This window comes from Chiloscyllium plagiosum, unplaced genomic scaffold (genome assembly GCF_037043375.1).
Source record: "Chiloscyllium plagiosum isolate Xiang-an unplaced genomic scaffold, Cpla_swu_hap1 HiC_scaffold_1, whole genome shotgun sequence".
In the NCBI taxonomy this organism is placed as follows: domain Eukaryota; kingdom Metazoa; phylum Chordata; class Chondrichthyes; order Orectolobiformes; family Hemiscylliidae; genus Chiloscyllium; species Chiloscyllium plagiosum.
In genome coordinates this window covers 76,216,482-76,240,292 of record NW_028270139.1, presented here as the reverse complement: position 1 = coordinate 76,240,292, position 23,811 = coordinate 76,216,482, and the positions used below count along the sequence as shown (strand labels likewise).

At 39.8% G+C, this 23,811-nt stretch overlaps 1 protein-coding gene across 1 annotated transcript in view; it reads right to left on the bottom strand.

Annotated features, from left to right (window-relative positions):
• Positions 1–1,567: 1,567 nt before the first annotated feature.
• Positions 1,568–23,811, bottom strand: part of kita (KIT proto-oncogene, receptor tyrosine kinase a) — a 91,519-nt gene continuing 69,275 nt past the window's right edge. Inside the window, exons 18-21 of the mRNA XM_043690812.2 lie at positions 23,343–23,454; positions 23,138–23,237; positions 15,548–15,653; positions 1,568–5,864 (exon numbers count right to left, since the gene is read on the bottom strand). Coding sequence (XP_043546747.2) covers positions 5,706–5,864; positions 15,548–15,653; positions 23,138–23,237; positions 23,343–23,454 — 477 coding nt within the window. The 3' untranslated portion in view covers positions 1,568–5,705. The remainder of the gene's footprint in view (positions 5,865–15,547; positions 15,654–23,137; positions 23,238–23,342; positions 23,455–23,811) is intronic.

Below are 23,811 nucleotides of genomic sequence, written 5' to 3'. Positions count from 1 at the left end.
AAGAATCTCATAGAAACCGATAAAATTCGAACTGGACGAGACAGAGAAAATTCAGAAAGGATGCTCTGATGACTGGGGAATCCAGAAAACAAGGTTCACCTTTGTGGGATACAAAATAGCCATTTAGGACTGAGATGAGGAGAAATTTCTTCACCCAGAAAGTAGAGAGTCTGTGGAATGCTCAGAAGCAATTGAAGCAAAAATATTGAATGATTTAAAAAGGAATTGGATACAGATCATAGGGATAAGTTGATCAAAGGATATAGGGAGGAAGTAAGATCAGGCTGATTTCGCTGATCCTTGGATGCTGCCTGAACTGCTGTGCTCTTCCAGCATCACTAATCCAGAATTTGGTTTCCAGCAGCTGCAGTCATTGTTTTTATCTGACTGAGTTGGATAGTCAGCCATGATTGTGATGAATAACATTCAGGGTTTTCCTTTCAATTGTGGGTATCACTGTCAAGGCTGGCATTTATTATTCATCCCTCGAATTCCTTTATGGTGAAGGGGTAATGTTTTTAAACCGCTGCAGTCTGTGTCCAGGATAAGTGCATGCAGTCTATGATGCCGGAGCCTGAGGAAATCCAAGGCAGAGGATTGACGTCAGTGGGAAACAAGGAAAGGTGGAAGTCAGGCTGTCATTCACTGTCATTTGCTTTTACCCCAAGCAATAGAAACTAAAATTGTCTAAATGATATCCGGCCTGTCTAATTAGATAAGGCTAAAGGAATCAAATGCCAAGGATTAAAGGGGTTGGTACCAACTGGAATTGTTTCAGACTTCTCCAGCCCTTGTTAAATTATTATAGCTGCTCACATTTGTTTGCTCATGAGTTTTGAAAGAAAATTGGCATCCAAATTTACGAGGACTGGAAGGCAGAGGACCTCTGATGGGAAGTTGCATACAACTATTTACAAAACGTGGGTGATGTCTTCACACTAGCTATTTAAAGTAAACAAAGGAGTATAAAACATATCTGCCATACTTTGTTAAACACAAGAAAAGAATGCACTGCTAAATAGCACAGGCTCCATCATCACTATCATCTCAGCAGTAGTTTGTGACATGACAGTTCCTAGTCTGATACTAAATTGTCAAAGGAATTCTGCATGCAGAGGCCGTGTGTACATTACTAGCAAAATGGAATCCCTGTGTGTTGGTTCTGTATGTGACCAGCAACATGTTTCATAGCAAGCTCAATATAACCAAGCAAATGGAATACATATTAGCTCCCAGATTAAGGAATGATGTCTGGAACAAGGACTTTTTAAAAACTATTTCTAATAGGATATATTTAATGGTGCCTGTGAACTAGTTCAAGGTCATGTGAAGTCACAGAAATCAGTTCCACATTAAAACACATAGCTGCAAAAAAACCAGTGGTGGATTCACAAATTATGTTTATTTCTGAGAGACTGCACATCCTGATGGATTTTACTAAGGTTCTAGGAATCTGCCCTGATATCAGGTTCAACACCAGAGTTTCGTAAAACTAGGTATTGAGACACCGACAAAGTGGTGACGCGTAAGTCTAGCAAAACCTGCAAGTTTAATGAACACAACATAATTCTTTCACAATAACTGCATTCTTTATTTAAACATTTCTGTAAAAAACAATATTCCAAATTCTATCATGAATAACCATACAGTAGCTGTATAAGTATTAAAAATGCAAAGGTCAATTAATCCATCAGAGGCAAATCTTCCTTTGCCATTGAATCATCCACACTTCTTTGCTGTTGATAGTATTTTACATTTACTAAGAAGCAAGTCGGATCAGTGGCCAGAATTTATTATCGGCAATAAATGCGAGCAATATTCTCCATCTGATCACCCATCACAGAGCAGCAGTGAATTTATTATTTTGACAGTATTGGACTAGAGAGGCTATCCTAAAAGAATATATGAGTGGACAAGACCACAAATTGACTGCACAGATGTCCTGGGCTACTGAGCTGGGCAGTGGAGATTCTGATAAGTTAACTCCACATTTTTCCTGGTACCATTCCATAATAAACTGTATACAACTACAACTTGGCTGTCAACAGATCAGTACCTGTGCCAATCTAAAAACAAAAGCAAATGATAAAGCGAAATCCATTTGCTGGCAACCACTGATCAGCCAGCTTCTGGCAAACATCGAAAAATTTTGATTTACTTCGTTAATTTGCAGGTTGGTTGATGAAAATTCATTTTTAAGAACATGCATGTTTCAGACAGAACTCTTAATGGAAGTTCTATAACACTGTCCTGGTAAAAATGTTCATGTAAATATCCAAACACTGCAGTTGTCATATTGGACTAATTGTAATGTAATCAGGTCACAGGAGGGAAGATACAATGAAACATGTTTATGGATCAGCAGCATCAGTGGAAATGAAAGTCAGGGGAAAAGCAAAATAGATGATTTATTATTGCCTGCTTTGTACCAGTGCCCAAAATATATTTCATAATATGTAGCAAACATCAATTATTTATTTTTCAGTTCTTCCTCAAATAATCCATCTGAAAACTGTGGCTTGAAGGATGTTACTACACAAATCGACTTGATATTCAACAGTCTTTTTTTGTCTGTTATTCAGCAAAGAATTTAAACATCATTAAGATAATGAGCGCACACGTTTATACAAATGTGTTAATGTTAACAAGAGTGTCCTGTGCAAACATTGATTCTGAAACCTATTAATACATTCCTATTTGAATTCCACTCAGCAATAGTTTACCTAACATATTTTCTAAGCTATAAATCTGGATATTTTCTAATAAACTGTAGTCTAAGTTAATTATCATCACATACACAAATATTGAAACACATGTAGGAACTTGTAAAATGGACCTGAAAGGAGAAAGATCTTAAGTGCAGAATTATACACGATACTTAATTTTCATAAATAGTATAATAAAATGAACAGTATAGCATCACTGCAGTATTAATGATGCTGGATCCTTACACAATATTATTTTAAGGTGTCACTGACTTCCTGCAACACTCTGGAATGGTACATCTGTCCTAGAATTTCCCCCAAAAAAGCGATTACTGCCAGTTCTAGAAAAATAAGTGACCTGAAAACTCTTAAATCTTGCAACAGCCCCATTTATTAAAAGTTTAAAAAGAAATAAAATAAGATTCATCACATATAAGTTATCTTTCTGGACACATGCAATAAAAATGTAGAATAAATCCCAAATAAAAGCAAATACAGCAGATGTTAGCGATCTGAATGAAAATAGAAAGTCTGGAGAAACTCTACAGGTCTGTTGAGAGAAAAACAAAGTTAATCATATAAGACTTCTTCTTACTTGTTCCTGTTATTCCTCTTCAGAATCAGAAGATCACAGCAACAACCTACTCTTTAGTTACATCAGACAGTTTTCTGTAGCTTACTGGCTCCATAGAAATTGCCTCATTAGGTTAATAATGGGTTTACCTCAGGCTTCATCATTAAGGCACATTGATTGACACATCCAAATTTCTAAGCCAATCTTTGTTCCAGAGATATTTATAAATCAATGATCCACATTTAAAAGCAACATTCATCTAAACATTTTGTCAGGAGGGTCTGCATCTTTAAAATCAGAATGAATCACTATTTGACTCGTCCAATAAATTGTAAATATAAGCATACATCGTACATACATTCTACAATCATACCCATAATTTAGTAATTCACACTAAGATTGTGCCTTAAAGGTATAGGATGTAACTTATGAATATACATTCCAGCTAAGGAATTTTGTCTTTTAGGTTCTTATTTGTTACATTGGGCATTAAGGTGAATAAACCCTGTAGTCTGCTCCCCTCATTCATTTCACTAGCAATAATAAAAACTGACTAAATCTCTTTGACTATTTTAGATAAATTATTTCATTTTTAAGGTGATTGATGAATTGCTATTTGCTTCCAAAGACAGACATATGACACATGCACATTCAGATATGAGTTCAATGATCTGTAATGTGGTTACAACTCGGTGGCGCAACCTACATTGTTGGGCAAACAAAATATGCTGTTTACTAACTTACCAATGCCTTAAAGCAAATGCAATCAGTACAATAACATTACATATTCAGAAATAGTTTTCCACTGCATGCACATATTGCAATTACTCTTCCCTTAAGCTAGCAAAACCTTACCAGTTTGTATGGTTGCAGTTTTTGTGCAAAGCTTAGTAAAACAAAACTGCTAGATGGAATTTGAAACTAACTTCCTTAAACTATAACAACTTAATTGAAGATAATTAGCCTTTGTCACTGTACATACGAAAAAAAGAATGAAAAGGCGCCTTACGATTCAATTTCTGTAATCTTGCAAATACCTTCAGTAGATATCAGCAAACATGTTACGCAATTTTGACTGATAATGGTGTGAAACAACATCTATGTTAACTTGTCCTCTTGGCAAGATTTGTACCATTGTTCACTCTCACCTCTTGTCAACCTTGACAACATATGCCAGTAGATAACATTAATATGTGGCTACACACTTGGAAGAGGAATTCCTCATTTATTTCAGAATGTAGTGCAGTTTTATCAAAACTATAAATTAAGAAGGCGAAATATTTCAATCTCAAGTTGCAAAGCACTCATTGACTATTCCTATTTCACTCTCTGAGATCATGTTCAACTATTATCATTAATAAGGGAAGATAATATTGCTACCGTATTGTCCAATACGGTAGCAATATTATCCTCCCTTATTAATGATAATAGTTTATTTCCCCTTTCTTATGCATGCTGATAAAAAATGCCTTAAATGTTACTCAGTAAAACTGTAACTTTGTGTCTGTAGAGATTTGTGTATGAGTGTAGTGCTCATCAAGGCAAGAGATGAAGCAAGTTGGAGAATATCTGACATTCTGAGTTTTGCATTTGCTCAGTTTGTTTGCCATTTCTCTGAATTACTGCATTTATGTAAGATTTCCGATTCGGCATTAGGGTCAGTCACTGCAGTACTGGAGCCAGAAAATTTAGCTAAAATAGAATGTACATCTGTAATCAACTGTAGAGTCTTGAACTCTCTGTGTTGCTTTTTACATATGATTGTGTAATTGTAATAATGTCAATAAACACTGACAGTGAAGATCATATTAATAACATATTAGTGCACTCTGTTCTCACCCACATGGTTAGACTGAGTAGTGAACTGAGGCATTTAATTGTTCTGGAATCAACTCAGTAATAGAACATGTTAGAACATTAAAAAATTGCATAAATCAGAAAATAAAAGGTAGGTTTCTAAAAGAGGCAATTCTGCCTTTCCATTGATGCTACATATCCTTCCATCTTAAAACCTAGCTGGTTGCCTAGCACTTTCTATAAATTCAGTATCTTCATTAACGATTTAACAGATAAATTAGCTAAATCAACACAATCTTGCTTTTATCCAAATATTCATTGCAGCAAAATAAATGATGGACACAATTGTATATAATTCAAAAATAAAAATTTGAAATGGCATTTTCTACAAAATTAGAAGCATTACATGTGAGAAAAACACTCTCAAAGAGTCTTGCAGCAATAGAAAACAATCACTCTGGTGTATGCTAAACCAGACAATATAACTTAGCCACACAGGACTACAGCACAGCAGTTTCCAAGTAAATACATGATTTCAACATATATAAATGTTAATAAAATCTACATTCAGTCATTTGTCTGTATATTAGCTTCAGCAGGGTGTAAGTAGTTTGGATTTTGATTCAAAATCAATTTTGCATGTGTTTGTTTTCATCTTCAAAGAACACATCGTCATTCATTAGCAGTGGTTGGTCAGAAGCGTTGCTGCTGCCGGCTGAATTTAGACGTGAGGAGTGGCTGGGGAATTTCAGCCTGATGGTAAAATTTGACTCCAAGTTGGAATATTTCTGTCAGCACAAGGACAAAAATGGATTCATCAGTCAATGTCACGTATCTTTATATCTGCTGTATGTGACTTTACTTTTCCTTTAGAAAATAAAATGCTGACTGCCCTGTTTGGTTTTGCTTTTAGAACCTTGCCTGCGTTTTTGGCTGCTGATTTTGAAAATGCTGGTGGGACACTAAATTGCTTTATGGGGATATTTTAAAACCATTTAACTTAAGGGAGTCTGTTTGTGTGTGTGTGTATGTATTTCTCTGTCTTTCTATCTGTTTCATCACATGTATGTCTTTAACCTCTTGCTGTGAGTTGTCTAAGCTATTCAGGAGTTCCAATCCTGAGAGAATACATGGGTAAAACTGACAGACTGGTTAGTAATGTTTGCTGTGACCTACAGTGATATGTGGCTTTCAAATCTATATGAGAAAACGGTGGGAGAGAGCCACAGAAGTGAATCAAAGTTATCTATCTTTCTATGTTCATAATACTTACTCAACTTAAAACTGTAGTGATCAAATCTCTACTTATCAACTTAGGTTGTCACTGAGGTGAGAATTATCCTTATTGGTTCGCAAATTGCATTTTTACCAGAAATATGAATAGTTAAGTTCAGAGAAAAGTTATTGTGACTGTGCACAAGAAAATGCATTCCAATCCAGGGGCTTATGCCCGAAACGTCGATTCTCCTGCTCCTCAGATGCTGCCTGGCCTGCTGTGTTTTTCCAGCACCACATTTTTCAACTCTGGTACTCCAGCATCTGCAGTCCTCACTTTCTCCTATGTCGCCCATTTAAGCCAGACCAGGATGGCTGTTCCCTTCCCTAAATGCCATTACTGAACCCCCAGCTGGATTGCTCCCTAACAAACTCATCACCATTTATTAGACTTCTAACTCCAGACTTCAAATTCCACTACCTCCTGTAGTAGGATTTGAATCCAAATCCCCAGAACATACCTGAGACCATCAGTCCAGTGATAATACCAGTAGGCCATTGCCTCCCCATAGGAAGTGAGGAAGTTAGATTTGCATCACCTAACCACTGATCAACACTGGATTCTGGTTCCAGTGTTGACATGACAGTGTTCTAAATCACTGTACCAGTTTCCCTTACATACTGTAGGATGCAATGAGAGCTTGTCAACTGCCATAGTCACAATGTAAATGAATTTGAAAGGAACAGATCAAAAATGAAATGAGTATTAGATAATGCATTAAGGTCTATTGCAAAGCCTAAATATAATAGTAATATTAATGAGTGGTACTTGCACATTTAATGGTTGCAGTGGGCAATGGTACATTATGAAAATGTGCCTATTGTGCAGGATTTTATTTAAAGATGAAGGCTTATAGAAGAAGACTGCTCCCTGCTAGACCTGGTGGATGTGCAGTAACAGGGGCAATGAGGGTCACCCACTGTCTGAATTTCTTTCCAGAACACCACAAGACATCTTGAGAGTCCTGCAGATGACTGTACATAAATACATAAGGCAAGTGATGGATGGGTCATTTACCAGGGCTGGGAGTTTTTACCTTTCCTTGTAACTTGTCAGAATGACCAGGCAGTCAAATTGACAGCTTTGGCTGATTCAGATGCTATTGATTCATATACCTGCCAATGACAGCACTAGCAGAGTAACCAGAGTTTTTATAGTCCACATTGTATTGGTGTGAAGCGAGTGCAGCTGCAACTAGAGGTTCATTGAAATCTGCATGGCATTCCCTGGGCACTATCCCCATACTGTCATACAGCAGCAGTCCAACATGTTCGACCTGTACATTTCAGAAAACAAACTAATGGACTGGCTCATAGGAATCAACCATTTAAACTCAGCTCATAACAGAACCCCAGCAATGAGATGCAGGACCATGACAGTGTGCACAACATGACCAACAAATATGCCATAGAACAAACCATAAGAATGCTAAAGATGTGTGTTAGGTGTTTGATAAATCTGGGGCACCTTCAGCACTTGTCATTGAATGTCTTCAGAATATTGATGATGTGCTGAGAGCCGCACAACATTGCACTGTGGAGAGGAACCTAGCAGGAGGACGAGGGGGAGACACATCACTCATCTTCTGATGAAGGAAACCTAGAGGATGAGGAGCAGGAGGAAGATGAAGATAGGGCCCACAACTCCAGAAAAGCATTTTACATGGATGTCTGGATGCCAGGATGCTTTAATATCTGAAAAGTTTATCCAGTGTAAAATACAAGAAATGCGATTCTTCAATTTGTTCCTCGGGCCACTCCTTTTGCAATAAAATGAAGTCCCTCGACCATTGATCCATTGTTTGCATATCCAACACTTATTGTACCATTTATTGACATTTACCACCAAATCAGTGAAATGGTACTTGGGATAATGGCAAAGAAATGGAAGCAGCACTAGCGAATAAATTCAGAGAAGTCTTATGAGAAAAGGAAATTTCTTTAACTTAAGTTTCCTAATGCTGCTGTCTGATGCATCAGAAAAATGGCAGACAAGCGAAATAAGTACCTCATGTAGATATTTCACATAGGAAGACCTAAGATGTCTCCCTGAAATAATTGAGATTGAAGGTTCTGTGATCTCAGCGATGATAGTGTAGGCTGCACAGATTCCTGCCTTCACTGTTGACCTAGGCTCCCCAGCTTTAATAGCCCCTGAGAGCTCTGCTCGAGATGGTACCATCTGCATTTATGGGATATGCAGAGCAGTCTCAGCTTTCAGCAATGAAGTTCCATATTGTCTGAGGGGGACAGTGGCTGAGAAGTTTAGGTACTTTAAACAGAGTTCCATCTTCAACGTCCCTTTTCACCATTATCCTTCTCATGGGCCAGTACCACTCTAGTCCTATCATTCGGCTTGAGGCCAGCCAGGGAAAATCAATGATATTTTAAAACACTGCCCCATTGAGGATACCCTCTATTGTGATGTGTGCCATGAACACCATGGTGAAGAGAACAGATTTCAGATAGATTTAGCAAACCAAAACTGGGCATCGAAGAGATGCTATGGGCCATTAGCAGCAACAGAATTGTATTCTTTAACAATCTGTAACCTCATGGCCCTGAATATCCCCCACTCTACCTTTATCATCACAAACAAAATAGAAATTGCTGAAAAAGTTCAGCAGGTCTAGCAGCACCTGTGGAGAGAAATCAGAGTTAATGTTTCAGGAACTGGACTAGCAGAGTTAACTCTGATTTCTCTGCACAGACGCTGCTAGACCTGCTGAGATTTTCCAGCAATTTCTGCTTTTGTTTCTAACTTCCAGCATCCAAAGTTATAGAGTCATAAAGATGAACAGCAAAAAAACAGACTCTTCGGTCCAACTCGTCCATGCCAACCAGATATCCCAACCCAATCTAGTCCCACCTGCCAGCACCCAGCCCATATCCCTCCAAACCCTTCCTATTCAGACACCTATACAGATGTCATTTAAATGTTGCAATTGTACTAGCCTCCACCACTCCCTCTAGCAGCTCATTCCATACACACACCACCCTCTGCATGAAAGGGTTGCCCCTTAGGTCTCTTTTATACCTTTCCTCTCTCACCCTAAACCTATGCCCTCTAGTTCTGGACCCCCCACCCCCACCCCAAGGAAAAGACCTTGTCTAATCATCCTATCAATGCCCCTCATGATTTTATAAACCTCCATAAGGTCACCCCTCAGCGTCCGACACTCCAGAGAAAACAGCCCGAACCTATTCACCCTCTCCCTATAGCTCAAATCCTCCAACCCTGGCAAGATCTTTTTAAATCTTTTCTGAACCCTTTCAAGTTTCACAACATCTTGCCGATAGGAAGGAGACCAGAACTGCACGCAATATTCCAAAAGTGGCCCAACCAATGTCCCGTACAGCCGCAACATGACCTCCTAACTCCTGTACTCAATACTCTGACCAATAGAGGAAAGCATACCAAACGCCTTCTTCACTATCCTATCTACCTGCGACTCCACTTTCAAGGAGCTATGAACCTGCTTTCCAAGGTCTCTTTGTTCAGCAACATTCCCTTGGACCTTACTATGAAGTGTATTAGTCCTGCTAAGATTTGCTTTCCCAAAATGCAGCACCTCACATTTATCTAAATTAAACTCTATCTGCCACTTCTCAGCCCATTGGCCCAACTGATCAAGATCCTGTTGTAATCTGATCTAAGCTTCTTCGCTGTCCACTACACCTCCAATTTTGGTGTCATCTGCAAATTTACTAACTGTACCTCTTATGCTCGCACTCAAATCATTTATATAAATTATGAAAAGTAGTGGACCCAGCACCGAACTTGGTGGCACTCCACAGGTCACAGTTCTTTTGTTTTTTTATCTACCATTACCATCAGGCCAGAGAATCACTCTTCAGTGAGGAGGGCATGCCAAAAACAGTAACAGCATATCTAAAAATTGAATTTTAACTACAACACAGCTGAGCTACCACATAGCATTGCTTGCATGCCATACAGCATTAGTAGGATATGATAGCAGGGCTTAGCCACCCCACAAACAATGGATCAGATCTATGCTCTACATTCCTGTCATTCCAGTCTGACATGATAGTGTATGATTAAACAATTAACAGGAGGAGACAACATAAATATCCTCACTCTTAATGGTGAGGGAGCCCATCAGTGCAAAAAGTCTGCATCTATTTTCAAACAGAAGTGCTGAGTGGAATGAACCAGGATCAAGTTACAGATTAATGTTAAAAAATGCAGAATTAAAGGCCTATTATTAGATCAAAGGAGGAAGCTTATGAGGTTGCCAAAATAAAAGTGGTAAACCCTTATATGGTGGGAAAAGTTTAGAATTAGGAGGAGAAGCATGAAATAGATAAAGAAAGAGAGAATAGAATAGGAATGTAGACTAGAAGCAAAACAAAGTAAGAAACATAAACATAGAGCAGAATTCACAACAAGGTAGGTGATTTTTGGCATTTAAAGAAGGAAAGGAGTATGATTTAGTTGCCATTTTAGAAGCATGGCTGGGGTTGACCAGGTCTGGGAACTGAATATTAATAAATATTCAACAAGTGAGAAATACAAGCAAATAGCAAAAATTGCTGAGAATGTGCTTATAAAAAGGAATGCTATCAATGTATTAGTGAGAGAGAAATTTTCATTGGAATTGCAGAATGTAGAGTCCGTTTGGGTGGAGCTAAGAAACAGCAAGGAGCAGAGAACATTGGAGTGATTTATAGGTCATCAAACAGTCGTAGTAATGTGGGGTATGGTAAAACTCAGAATATTTGAAGTGTATGCTACAAGGCAATGCACAAATCATGGATGACTTCAATCTACTTATGGAGTAAGTAAATCTAATTAGCATCAAAACTGTGGAGGTAACGTTCCAAATATGTCTGAGATAGTTTCCATTCTGCATGATAGAGATGTAGTTCAATCAGTAAGTAGCTTCTTAAATCTCAATAAGAGCAATTATAAAGGCAGCTGAAGGTAAATTGGATGTGTTCAATTGGAAGAATACATTAAAAGGTTTGATGGTGGATAGGCAATAGCTAGCAATTAAAGAATTAATACTTAGTTTTCAAAACATGTGATCCTTTAAGGTGAAAATACCCAACAGGAAATGCAAGAAAGTCATGGCTGAAAAGGGAAATTAAATATATTACTAGATCACAGGAAGAAACTTATGAGGTTGCCAAAATAAACGTGATAAACTTTAAATGATGGGGAAAGTTTAGAATTAGGAGAAGCATGAAATAGATAAAGAAAGAGAGAATAGAATAGGAATGTAAACTAGAAGCAAAAAAAGTAAGCAAGAAACATAAACAATGCTTGTAAAAGCTTCTGTAGGTATATCAAAAGGAAAAGATCAGCAAGAAGAACTGTAGGCCCATTAAAGGCAGAGACAAGAGAATGTCTAATAGAAAACAAGGAAATGGCAGAGAAGCTAAAGAAGTACTTCACACAGATATTTCACATAGGAAGATATAAGATGTCTACCCGAATTAATTGAGTTCGAAAGTTTTGGTGAGAGTGAGAAACTGAAAGTGTTAGTATTATAAAAATATACTAGTGGAGAAATTAACAAGATTGAAAGATGTCAAATCCCCAGGTTCCAATATTTATTCCAGAATGTGGAAAAAAATGGCTATATAGTGGATGCATTGGAGATCACCTTTCAAAATTCTACAATTGCTGAAATACTACCTGCAGATTAGAAAGAATACCAGTGTGTAAGAAAGGAATGAAAGTGAAACCAGAGATTTACAGATCTGTTGATCTAATATCATGTGGAATCTTTTATGTAGACTGTGACTATTAGATATTTCAATTATAATTGCATGATTGGTTAGAAAGAACAAAGATTTATGTTTGATAAACCTGTTAGCATTTTTTGTGCATGTTACTAGCAACGTCTATCGGCAGAACCAGTGGACGTGGTTGGATTATTGGACGGTTGTTGATAAAGTTTCACAGGAGGTTAGTAAACAAAACTGAAAATGTGTTGCTGGAAAAGCGCAGCAGGTCAGGCAGCATCCAGGGAACAGGAGAATCGATGTTTCGGGCATAAGCCCTTCTCCAGTTAGTAAACAAAAATAAAGCACAGGGGATTGGGGATAATATAGGAACAGGAATAAAGGACTGGTTAACAGGCAGAAAACAGAGTATAAATAAATGGCTAATTCTCAGCATGATAGTCTGTGAACTGCAAAGATCAGTGCTTCGGCCCCAATTATTCACAATCTATATCAATGATTCGGATGTGTGAACCAAAAGTAATATTTCCAAATTTGCAGAAAAGACAAAGCTAGGCAGGAATGTGTATTGTGAGGAAAACACAAAGAAGCTGCAGGGGGATTTAGATGGACTGAGTGAATGGCCTGGAGCACGACAGATGAAATATAATGTGGATAAATGTGAAGTTATCTGCTTTGGTAGGGGAAACTAAGGTGCAGACTATTTCTTAAATAGTGCGATATTGGCAATGTTGATTTTCAAAGGGACTTAGGTGCCCTTGCTTATAAGTAAATGAAAACCAACATACATGTGCAGCAAGCAGTTCAAAGCAGTATGATAGTCATTAATACAACAACATTTGAGTCCAGGAGCAAAGAGGTCTTATTTCAATTGTATAGAATAATGGTGAGACCACAGCCGAAGTACCTTGTACTGTTCTGGTCCCCTTACCTAGGGAAGGAGATACCTGCCACAGAGGGAATGCAGTGGACGATCACCATACAGCCATGGAGATGTACAGCAAGGAAACAGACCCTTCAGTCCAACTCGTCCATGCCAACGAGATATCCTAAATTAATCTAGTCCCATTTGCCAGCACTTGACCCATATCTTTCTAAACCCTTCCTATTCATATACCCATTCAGATGCCTTTCAAATGTTGTAATCGTACCAGCTTCCACTACTTCCTCTGGCAGCTCATTCTATACACACACCACCCTCTGCGTGAAAAAGTTGCCCCTTAGGTTCCTTTTAAACCTTTCCTCTCTCACCCTAAACCTATGCCCTGTAGTTCTGGATTTCCCCAACCCAGAGAAAAGACCTTGCCTATTTATCCTACCAATGTCCCTCATGATTTTATAAACCTCTATAAGGTCACTCCTCGGCCTCCAAAGCTCCAGGGAAAACAGCTGCAACTTACCCAGTCTCTCCCTGTAACCCAAATCCTCCAACCCTGGCAACGTTCTTGCAAATTTTTTTCTGAACCCTTTCAAGTTTCACAACATCCTTCCTACAGGAGGGAGACCAAAATTGTAAGCAATATTCCAAAAGTGGTCTAAAAATATGGACTGATTCCAGGGATGGTGGGACTGCCCTATAAGGAGAGATTAAGGAAACTGGGCCTGTATTCTCTGGAGTTTAGAACCATGAGAATCACTCTCACAACACACATTCCTAGATTTAAAGTAGTAAATAGTAAATTTAAAGTATTGTCCAAAAGAAGCAAGGGTGATGTGAGAAAAAACAGTTCCACACAGTTCATAGTTTGGTTATGTAATGCTTTGCCTGCAAATGCGGTAGAGGCAGGTTCAATTGAGGCATTCAAGAGAGATGAAGTAATTATTTGGATTAAAATGGTGTGCAAGGATACGGGGAAACAAACAGGAGATTGGCATGAGGTAATAATGTTCACTTGAAGAGCCGACCTAGGTACAATAGGTTGGCTGACTTCCTTCTGCACTGCAACAATTCTGTGAATTTACCAAGGCTTCTTTGACAGAACCTTTCAAACCCATGACTATTACCATCTTAAGGATGAGGGCAGCAGATGCATGGGAACACCACCACTTGTAGATTCTTCTGAATGACACTCACCATCTTGACTTGGAAATATATTGCTGTTTCTTCACTGTTGCTGGGTCAAAATCCTGGAACTTCTCTCTAACAGCATTGTGGGTCTATTCACATCAAATGGACTGCAGCAGTTCAAGAATGCAACTCACCATCACCTTCTCAATGGTAACTCAAAGGGAATAAATGCCAGCCCAGCCAGTGACGCCATATACCAGATATGAATTTTTTTAAAATAACCTGGAGACAATGTTCCTGCTGCTCAACAATCTCCTCACCCACCTGCTTGGTGACGGTCATGTTGTTCCTCACACAACTATGAAAATATGCTACCTGCAGCTTGCTCCAGCATGCAAATTTCCAAAAGATTGTAGGGTTGACAGTGAACCATGTGCAGCATTCATCATTGAAACATCCAATTTCCATTTGTATGCTGTTTACTTGAACAAAGTTGAGATCACGTCATTTGTGCAGTTTATGGACATGAAAATCCAGCACTGGATTTTATTTTGGGCCTTTTGTCAGTAGCTTGGGGCAGAAGGGCTGGCAAAATGCCACAGGATCATATTGGCACGGTGCCTGATGTCTTGCTGCCTCTATGCCATGTTGCTAGTAGCAAGAAGATTGTTGGATCAAGTCCAACAAGTGGCAAATTGAGCTACCTCGGGGGCAAGTTCAGAGTCATTTCAGACCAACCTTAAATGGAGCTGCAGCCCCAGCAGCAGCCACTTGAATGCCCATTGCCAGCAATATGGCACCCTGAGTTCTGCTGGTTATAGGAGTGGGATCTTACAGATGCATTTGGCCACAGCAGCTGACCATCTGCTGTCTCAACAAAACTCAGTTCTAAAGGTCAAATTGCTTCAATTCTGTTTTGAGTTTGAAGATTTTGACCCACTAAGTTGACTTTTGGAATTTACTGACATAATGCAACCACAATCCCCCCCCCCAGCAACTTCCTTGACCTGGGAATCACCTTCAAGTTAACTCTGGGCCATCTATCTCAAGTAAGCTTGTTATACATTACTTATTCATAAGCTCAAGATTTTCCTTCAGTCTGATATTGACATGATTGCTGTGCTTAAATCAGTAGCCACAGGCAAAAAGCAAGATAGCTTTCAGAATCTGGGAGGAGAAAGTCAAGTTATTTTCATAGCCGTTGAAAATTAGAAGCCCTCAATTATCTCGGGCTATTGGTTGACAATGAATTTTTACCAGTTTTTGTTCTGTTGATATTTAAGCTGTGTTTCCCCTATTAGAAATTGTAACTTTAATTTACTGCTGATGGCAAGCGTTACTCAAACAGGCTGCGGCTGGATATAACTTATCTTGCAACTACCATATTGAGGAAATAACCAACCACTCTCGGTCATATCTGCCCACACATATTGCAGCAACAACACTGCTAGGAGTCACACACTGTCAGTTGCTTACATGTTTGGAGGGCTCTGAAAGCTGCTCTTCAATCATCTCCACGACTTGCTCAAATGTGGGTCTTCTTAAAGCATCAGCATCCCAGCAAGCCTTCATGATCTCATACCTTTGGGATTGAAACATTGTTCAGTGAATGGCAATATTACACGGAAGACAATTACATGAAAGTAGCTGGGTGTAACCCAATGGTTTTCAACAGGACCTAATGAAAATGTGTATTCTTTTCATTCTTTTAGATGTTAAATGAGACAAAAAACAATTACAACTGAAAATTGACCCCTGAGAAAGGTCAAAGGGGATCTGGTTTCATTTTAGGATGAAATTCTTTAGCATGATTTTATAAGACTATATTTTCTCTCCCATTTTTCTAATTTCATCAGTTTACTATTTGCCAAAAGGAGGCCTGTCCTAAGAGTTTATTGAATTAGATTTGGTCTACAGCACAGAAATAGTCCATTGTTTCAACAATTCTGAGGTGGCATGTATGATCTACACGAGGCTTCTCCCAACCCTCTTCACCTAACCTTCTCAGCATATCTTTCTTACTCTCTACTCCCTCACATGCTTATCTAGCTTCTCCTTACAAACATCGATAATACTTAACTCAATTACTCCTCGTGGTAGAGGTCCACTATTTTATCATTCTTTGGATAAAGGCGTTTCTCTAGAATTCCCTTTTTGGTTAATGGTTATGACTTGCATTTGATGTCTTTATGTTTGCTTAAAAAATGTAAAATGTTTTCTATGCTTGTCCTGTCAACCCTATCACAAAGGTTTCTTTTTTAGGGAAAGTAGTCAGATGGAATGTGGATCTTTTAAATTGAGTTCTAATTTAATTTAAGGTAACTGATCATAACTAACTAATTAATAAAGTAAGACGACACTATATGATTGCAATAAATAGGAGTAGGAGTAGATAATTTGGCCCCTCAAGTCTGCTCCATCATTCAATAGGATTCTGGTTATTCGACATTCCTCACATCCACTTTCCCACCTTTTCCCTGTAACCCTTGATTCTCCAACTGGCCAAGAAACTATCTATCTATTTCAGTCTTACGTACACATAAAGACTCTGCCCCCACAGCTCTCTGTAACAAGAAATTCTTAACACTCTCAAACCTCTGACAGAAGAAAAACTGCCTCATCTCAGTCTTATGTTGGTGGCTCTTTTATTTTGAGACTATGCCCTCTGATCCTAAACCCTCCTACGAATAAAATATTCTCTCAGCATTCACTTGTCAAGTCCCTTAACAAGCCAACATATTTCAATGAGATCATTTCTCATTCTTCTAAACCCTATTGGGTATGCTATACACTCCATAGATTCCAAAAAAACTGAAGTCATTTTGTTAATTTATCATGTAAGACAACCAATGTTTAGTGCAATATGGGCTTCAGAACTTGACAAGCAGCTAGAATCCATATCATGCATTTGTGAAGCTGGGAAGTTCATGGACAACCTTTTTTTTATTCATTCATGGGATATGGGTGTCGCTGGCTGGGCCAGTATTTACTATCCATCTGTGTTGTCCTTGAGAAGATGGTGGTGAGGAGCCTTCTTGAACTACTGCAGTCTATCTGCTGTGAGTAGATCCACAATACTTCAGGTTGTTCCAGGATTTTGAGTGACAGTGGTGGAATGGCAATATACTTTCAAGTCTGGATGGTGAGTGCCCTGGACAGAACTTGCAGATGGTGCTGTTCCCATGCATCTGCTGCCCTTGTCCTTTCAGCTGGAAGTGAGTTTGGAAGGTGCTATCCACGGCGCCTTGGTGAATTTCTGCAGTGCATCTTTTAGATGGCACATGCTGCTGCAAAATCCAATGGTGGAGGGAGTGGATGTTGGTGGATGTGATGCCAATCAAGTGGGCTGCTTTGTCCTGGATGATGCTTTGTCCTGCACTCATTCAGGCAAGTGGGGAGTATTCCATATTCCACCACACTCCTAACTTGTGCCTTGTCGATAATGGGCAGGCTGTGGGGAGTCAGGAGGTGAGTTACTCACCACAGTTTTTCTAGCCTCTGACCTGCTCTTGCAGCCATTGCATTTATATAGTCCAGTTCATTTTCTGGTCAGTGGGAAATCCCAGGGTATTGATAGTGGGATTTTAATGATTTTAATGCAATTTGAATATAAAGGGGTGACAGTTAGGTTCTCTTTTATTGAAGATGGTCCTTGTCTGGTGTTTGTGTGCTATGAATGTTACTTGCCACTTGTCAGCCCAAGCCTGGATATTGTCCAGATCTTGCTGCATTTTGACATGTACTGCTTCAGTATCTGAGGAGTCGCAAATAGTGCTGAACATTGAGCAATCATTAGTGAACATCTTCATTTCTGACCTTATGTTGAATAGAAGGTCATTGATGAAGCAGCTGAAGATGGTTGGGCCTAGGACACTACCCTGAGGAACTTCTGCAGAGATGTCCTGGAGCTGAGAAGACTGACCTCCAATAACCACAGCTACCTTCCGATGTGTCAGGTATGATTCCAACCACCAAAGAGTTTGTCCCCGAGACTCATTGATTCCAGTTTTGCTAAGCTGCTTGATGCCATCCTTGGTCAAATGCTGCCTTGATGTGGTTGTCACTCTCACCTCACCTTTGGAACTCAGCTCTTTTGTCCATGTTTGAACCAAGGCTGTAATGATGTCAGGAGCTGAGTGGTCCCGGCAGAACCCAAACTGGGCATCACTGAGCAGGTTACTGCTGAGCAGGTGCTGCTTGATGGCACTGTTGATGACACCTTCCATCACTTTACTGATAATTGAGAGGAGCGGTAATTGGCCAGGTTGGATTTGTCTTGCATTTTGTATACAGGACATGCCTGGGCAATTTTCCACACTGAAGGGCATATGCCAGTATTGTAACTGTACTGAAACAGCTTGGCGAGGTTGTCCCAAGTTCTGGAGCACAAGTTTTAGGTACTATTGCTAGAGTGTTGTCTGGACCCATAGCCTTTGCAGTATCCAGTGCCTTCAATCACTTCTTGCCACCCCATGGAGTGAATTGAATTGGCTGAAGACTGTGATGCTGGGACCACGGGAGGAGGCTGAGATGGATCATCCACTCTGCACTTCTGGCTAAAGACTTTTGCAAATGCTTCAGCCTTATCTTTTGCACTGAAGTGCTGGGCTCTTCCATCACTGAAGATGGGGATATCTATGGAGCCTCCTCAGTTGTTTTATTGTCTGCCATTCACAACTTGGTGTAACAGGATTGCAAAGACTGATTTGATCCATCGGTTGTGGAATTGTTTAGCTCATTCTATCACTTAGACTATTTGACATGCAAGTAGTCCTGTGGTGTAGCTTCAGCAGATTTATGGCTCATTTTTAGGTTATTCTCAATGTGCAGGCAAGACTTTGTCTCCACCAGGACTGTGCAGTGGTCACTCTTACCGATAATGTCATGGACAGATGCATCGGAACCTGGTACATTGGTAAGGATGAGGTGAAGTGTATTTTTCCCTCTTGCCAGTTCCCTCACCATCTGCTGCAGACTTAGTAAAGCAACAAAGTCCTTTAAGACCCGACCAGCGCAATCAATAGCATTGCCAAGTCTTTCTTGATGATAAGCATTGAAAACCCCCATCCACAGTACATTTTGTCAACATCAGTGCTTCCTCCCAGTGTTATTCAACATGGAGGATACTGATTTATCAGTCAAGAGAGGACAGTATGTGGTAATCAGCAGGAGGTTTACTTGCCCATGTTTAACCTGGTACCATGAGACTTCATGGGCACTGTACATAGATGTGGGAAGAATGTTCCTGATGTAGAGAAGTCCAGAACTAAGAATCAAGGGTAAGCCATTCAGGACTGAGTTGAGGAAGAAATTTCTTCACTCAGAGTTGTGAACCTGTGGGATTTTCTACCACAGAAAGCTGTTGGGACCAGTTCACTAGACACGTTCATGAGGGAACTGGACATGGCCTTTGCAGCTAAAGGGATCAAGGGTATGGGGAGAGGGCAGGAATGGGATACTGAGATTGCATGGATCAGCCATGATCATATCGAATGGTGGTGCAAGCTCAAAGGGCTGAATGGCCTACTCCTGCACCTATTTTCCATGTTTGTATATTTCTGTGACCTAAGGAGAATGTTGCATGGGGCTGTGCTTGCATTTATCATTTTCTTTGCCTTGGTCAATGCAAATAGGTTGGCCCAATTTCTTATCTTTTTCCAATTTATGTAGCAATTAATACAACCGAGAGGCTTTCAAGTCCATTTTAGGCAGTAATCAAGAGCCAACCACATTAAAATGGGTCTGGAGTCACACCGCAGTTTCCTTCCCTGAAGGACATTAGTGAACTAGATTAGTTTTTCTGACAAATCATTCGTCTCTTAATTCCAGATTTTGATTGATTCAGATTGCAACATCAGCCCTCAGTGAGATTTGAACACAGGTCCCCAGAACATTACCTGGGAATAACAGCATAGTGATAAAACCACTGAGACATCATCCCACCTGTGTTATTAAGATTAGTCTGGAAAGTGCAGCGAGAGCCCATTGCACTGAGGCTAGTTCAGTTGTACTAGGAGAAAGGGAGGACTGCAGATGCTGGAGACCAGAGTTGAAAAGTGTGGTGTTGAAAAAACACAGCAGGCCAGGCAGCATCCAAGGAGCAGGAGAATCGACGTTTCGGGCATAAGCCCTTCTTCAGGAATAAGGCTGGTGTGCCAAGCGGGCTGAGATAAAAAGGTAGGGGGGAGGGAATTTGGGGGAGGGGTGCTGGGAATACGATAGGTTGAAGAAGGTGAGGGTTAGGGTGATAGGCCGGAGAGGGGGTGGGGGCGGAGAGGTCGGGAAGAAGATTACAGGTCTTCCCGACCTTTCCGCCCCCACCCCCTCTCTGGCCTATCACCCTCACCTCCTTTATTAAGGGCCTCCCCTACCTCCTCCGACTCCAGACACAAGTTCTCAGCACTATCCCTGATCAGCCCTACCCTCACTCTAAGCCAGCGACTTGTTCCTTACATAAGTGTAGAATGCCTTAGGGTTTTCCTTAATCCTATCCACTAAAGCTTTGTCATGCCCCCTCCTAGCTCTCCTAAGTCCCTTCTTCAGTTCCTTCCTGACTACTTTGTAACCGTCTAAAGCCCTGTCTGATCCTTGCTCCTCAACCTTAAGTAAGCTTCCTTCTTCCTCTTGACTAGATGTTCCACATCCCTTCTCACCCAAGGTTCTTTCAATCTCCCATCCCTTCCTTGCCTCAGTGGGACAAACCTGTCCAGCACTATCAGCAAGTCCTTCCCAAACAACCTCCACATTTCTGTCATGAATTTCCCTGAGAATACCTGTTCCCAATTTAGTCGCCCTTGTTTCTGCCTAATAGCATTGTACTTCCTCCTCCACAAAGTAAATATTTTCCCTTACTGTCTGCTCTTATCCTTCTCCATGAGTTTATAAAGATCACTATCTCCGAAATACTCTCCAACCGAGAGATCTCACACCTGGTGTCATTCATTGCCAAATCCAAATATGGCCTCCCCTCTAATCGGCCTATCTAGATATTGCGTCAGGAGCCCTTCTTGGACACACCTGACAAAAATTTCTCCATCCAAACTATTTGAACTAAGGAGATTCCAATCAATATTAGGGAAGTTAAAGTCACCCGTGACAACAGCCCAGTTACTTCTGCACATTTTCAAAATCATTGATTTCCCACGCATCCCTTTTGGAGAATCAAATGTGGCTCCTTTAGTTCTTCAAATATTTTGCTCTACGAATAATTAACTCGAATTCATCAATGTTAGTTTTAAGCAAAGAGAAGGGGAATATTTATATCCAATAATGAATTTTATTCAACTGTAATTCTGTTTAGTTTAAAATAACCTTTCAAGTTTTATAGCATTTCAAATTGTCAATTAATTATTTTGAAGTATATTCACTTGCTAAAAAGGTAAATGTAGCAGCAAATTTGGATAACTAATCTGCTTTAGTGGCATTTGTTCAGGAGTGTCTGTGAGTGATGATAATGGATGAGTCTTACCTGCTGCCTTTTGAATACAATTGAACAGAGAGGAGCATATTATGTCAGATGTCACACAGCACCAGGTTATTGTCCAACAGGTCGATTTGAAATCACAAGCTTTTGTCTCTCGTAACATCTTTTTTTTTTATTTTTCATAATTATCTCTCAGCCTTAATTAATTGATGCATTGGTCATCCCTTCACTTGTTATTCAGCTGTTGACACTTCACTCACACCATCTGACATTTCTGTTGACACTCCGTTCTGATGGAGGGCTTTTGCCCGAAACGTCGATTTCGCTGTTCCTCGGATGCTGCCTGAACTGCTGCGCTCTTCCAGCACCACTAATCCAGAATCTGGTTTCCAGCATCTGCATTGTTTTTACCCCATTCATATCATTTGTACCGGTAGATAATCCTTTATCCGAAATTCCGAAATTCAAAAAGCTCCCAAATCTGAAGTTTTTTTTCTCATTAACAAGGTTGTTTCAAGTGCAAACAGTTAACACAACTCCACACCCACTCGACCCACATCACTCAGATGTGACATAACGGCATGGCCTGGCACTGGCAGGTGTCAATTCTGTCTCAGTGCTCATAGTAAACACAGGTTGGTCCGCTGTTCAGTAATTTTTTTTACTATGAAAATGTCATTTAATCCTGTATCCGAAAAATTCTGAAATCTGAAAGGCAGCTGGTCCCGAGGGTTTTGGATAAAGGATTGTCTACCTGTACTATCTTTTGATACTGTTAATTACCTAGAATTATCTTGCAATAATCTTTCCACCTATAAATTCTGTGCCTGTGCACTTCTCTCCACTTCACCTGACAAAAGAGTAGTGCTTCAAAAGCTTGTGATTTCAAATAAACGTGTTGGACTATAACCTGGTGTCAAGTGACTTCTGACTTTGCCCACCCCAGTCTAACACCAGCACCTCTACATCATATTATAAGAGCAGATCTGACTCCAATAACAGCAATCTTCACTACTACACTGATTAATATCCTCAAGTTCTGGAGCAGAGTTTAAACCATAACTTTTTAAGTTAGACAGCCTATCACTGAACCAAATTAACATTGAAATGGTCATACTGCATCACATTTATTAAGCAGCTCACTGTGATAAAAAAAATTACATTATATAGATTTAGATCTGAACAGATCAATTTGAAAATATCTAAAATTAGATGGTTGAACAAGTTAGCAATTGGTTTGGATGGACATTTGCCTCCATTCATAACGATCACAAGGAAATACAAGCAAGAGGAAAATGATTTACTACAAGTGGTCAGAAAAATCACACACACAACTCATAATGAACTCTGCTTTTGTTGAAACTGACAGCTGGCTGCAGAATGAGGTCGTAACACCTGAAATGATGTAAAACACCATGACGTCACATCCCCTCAACAAAAGAGCTAATCTGCAACACAAATAATAAGCATCACACGTGTGCTTCCTTTGGCTTATTGACAATGAACTGCTAAACTGGATAACGGTTACTGTTGCAAGCCTGGCAAGATATCCAGCTGTGCTGGCCCTTACATGCAGCAAAAGGATATTCCCAAAATTAAAGGCTGCTTGTGCTGTAACCAATTAGAGAAAATCGCTTACTTACAATTCAGTTGGTGCAAGTTCAGGACTCAACATCCGGTACCCTTCCTTGATCATTTTATAGAACTTGTTGTCCACAGGAATACCAGGATAAGGGCTGCTCCCTATAATGAAAGAATGTGAAACCATTCATTACAGACTTCTATACAAGTATATACAATTAAAGCAATTAGTACTATAATGAAAAGGCAAAAGGGATGCAATCTTACCTAATGAGAAAATTTCCCATAATAAAATGCCATAAGACCAGACATCACTCTCAAATGTGTACACACAGTCAAAAATACTCTCTGGAGCCATCCATTTCACAGGGAGACGAGCCTGGATTTAAAAAGATGGTTTAACTAACCGCGATCCTCAGTATGTAATGAACTTATTTTTAAGACCATCTACACAAAATAAATCTAACTGTCTGATTATTCATGTAGTGATGCCTTGTCATATGGAGTGTGAAATATTCCGGAGATCAATGGCCAAATTGATATGCTGGTTACAATCATGCCATTTGAATGAGTATTGCAGAGGTATCAGGATGCTTTGCAAAGGAGAGATAGGGAGAACGTGTTGAGCAAGAACAGTACTGCCAACAAGCAGCTCATGGGATATTGCTATGATATGTGTTTGAATCCCTGCTAGTCCAGTGCGGACTTCTGTCTGAGTTCTCGGTGGTCAGGAGCT